Source organism: Pteropus alecto, unplaced genomic scaffold (genome assembly GCF_000325575.1).
Source record: "Pteropus alecto unplaced genomic scaffold, ASM32557v1 scaffold21, whole genome shotgun sequence".
Classification (NCBI taxonomy): domain Eukaryota; kingdom Metazoa; phylum Chordata; class Mammalia; order Chiroptera; family Pteropodidae; genus Pteropus; species Pteropus alecto.
Window position 1 is genome coordinate 16,736,772 of NW_006436282.1, and position 1,518 is coordinate 16,738,289.

At 56.5% G+C, this 1,518-nt stretch overlaps 1 protein-coding gene across 2 annotated transcripts in view; it reads right to left on the minus strand.

Annotated features, from left to right (window-relative positions):
• The window catches only part of IGF2BP3 (insulin like growth factor 2 mRNA binding protein 3), a 111,945-nt gene extending 111,123 nt beyond the window's left edge, over positions 1–822 (minus strand). The window contains exon 1 of one of the 2 annotated variants that reach the window (XM_006911992.3): positions 49–822. In XM_006911992.3, coding sequence (XP_006912054.1) covers positions 49–223 — 175 coding nt within the window. In that variant the 5' untranslated portion in view covers positions 224–822. The remainder of the gene's footprint in view (positions 1–48) is intronic. The other variant, XM_006911993.3, reaches the window with a different exon arrangement.
• Between the last annotated feature and the right edge of the window lie 696 nt (positions 823–1,518).

Consider the following 1,518-nt stretch of genomic DNA (forward strand, 5'->3'; position numbering starts at 1 on the left):
AGGCGCAGGACTGGGGCGGGCGCCCGGCGGGGCCAGGCCGGGGCCCACCTGAAAGCGCCTCGATGGCCTTGAGGGCCCAGCTCTCGTCCGGACAGTCCACGAACGCGTAGCCAGTCTTGACCAGGAAGGGTCCCGACACCGGGATCTTGGCGTCCTTGAAGATACTTTCCAGGTCCGATGGAACGGCGTTCTCGCTGAGGTTTCCGATATACAGTTTGTTCATTGTGAAGAGTGGTTGTTTTTTATTAAAAAAAAAAAAAATTATGAGAAAAACGAAAAAATTAAAACCACCCACAGGGATGGATGTAGCAGGCGGGTTTTGTTCCCCTCGTCTTCTCGCCGTTAAAATACACAAACACAGTAAGAACCAAGGACAAGAACACGGAGAGAAAAATCGGATCTGAGGGCTCTTGTATTTCCTTTCCTAGGTATTAAAAAAAAACGAAAATGAAAAAGCCTTGCTACAACCCAAACGCATCGAGTCTTCCTAACTGGGAGGAGGAGGCGGGATTAGCGAGAAAAAGGAGGAGAGGGGGAGGAGGAGGGGAAAAAACTACTTTTTGTCTCTTCCTCCCCAACCCCTTTTGGCATCGGCCAGCGGACTGTGAAAATATCACACTACGTGAGGGCAGGCGCCGCCTCCCCATAAAAAAACCCACAAGGGTGACTGGCAGGCGGGAGGGGAGACCTGGTGGAGGGAGGAAGGCGCAGGAGGCGGAAAAAATCCGCCCCGAGTGTCCGGCTTTTTGAATGAGCCACGTGTTCAAACTACAAATCAACGTCTCACGTGAGGAATCCCAGCGCCTCAATTAGAGTGGGTTTCGGCGGTGAGAGGGGGGAGAGAGCCCGCGAGAGAAGGAAGAGGGGGAGGGGACAGGAGATTGGACGAGGGACCCTAAGAAGGGGAGGAGAAAGCGGGGGGCGGGGGGTGATGCTGAAGGAGCTGCAGCCGGAGCGCAGAGCCGAGCGCGGCCGCGGGAGCTGATTGTCACAACGGAGTTTGGAAAGGGTTATCTGGTCGGGGCGGATCCTGAGGCGGAGGGGAGGAGGAGGGGAGGAGGAGGGGAGGGAGACTGGTTGGTTTTTTTTTTTCTTTTTTTTTTAATGAGATGGGGTGGGTACAAACTAGGCAATCCTCAGCTCTAGTTACCGTAGTTTTAGGGATTCGATTTCTTGAAATAGGTAATTAACAAAACCAAAGAGTCACAATTCCGAACTCGCCTTGTGGCTTGGATGACAGAAGTGTGTAACCTCGGCAAAGCCGCGAGCACATTTCCAGCGCTAGCAGGGGCGGAAACGCGGCGACGGGATGGGGTGGGTAGGAGCGAGAGAGGCGGGCAGGCGCGCCTCACCCCTGCACCCTTCACGGGCCGGGGCACCGGGGAAGTGGGGCGGCCACGAGCCTGGGCGGTGGGGGATGGGACCCCGCGGCGTCCTGGGCGGGTGTCTGGGCGACACCTCCTCTGCCTGCGCTCGCGGTGGCTCTCGGCTTCGCGTTTGCCATTGGTTGCACGATTC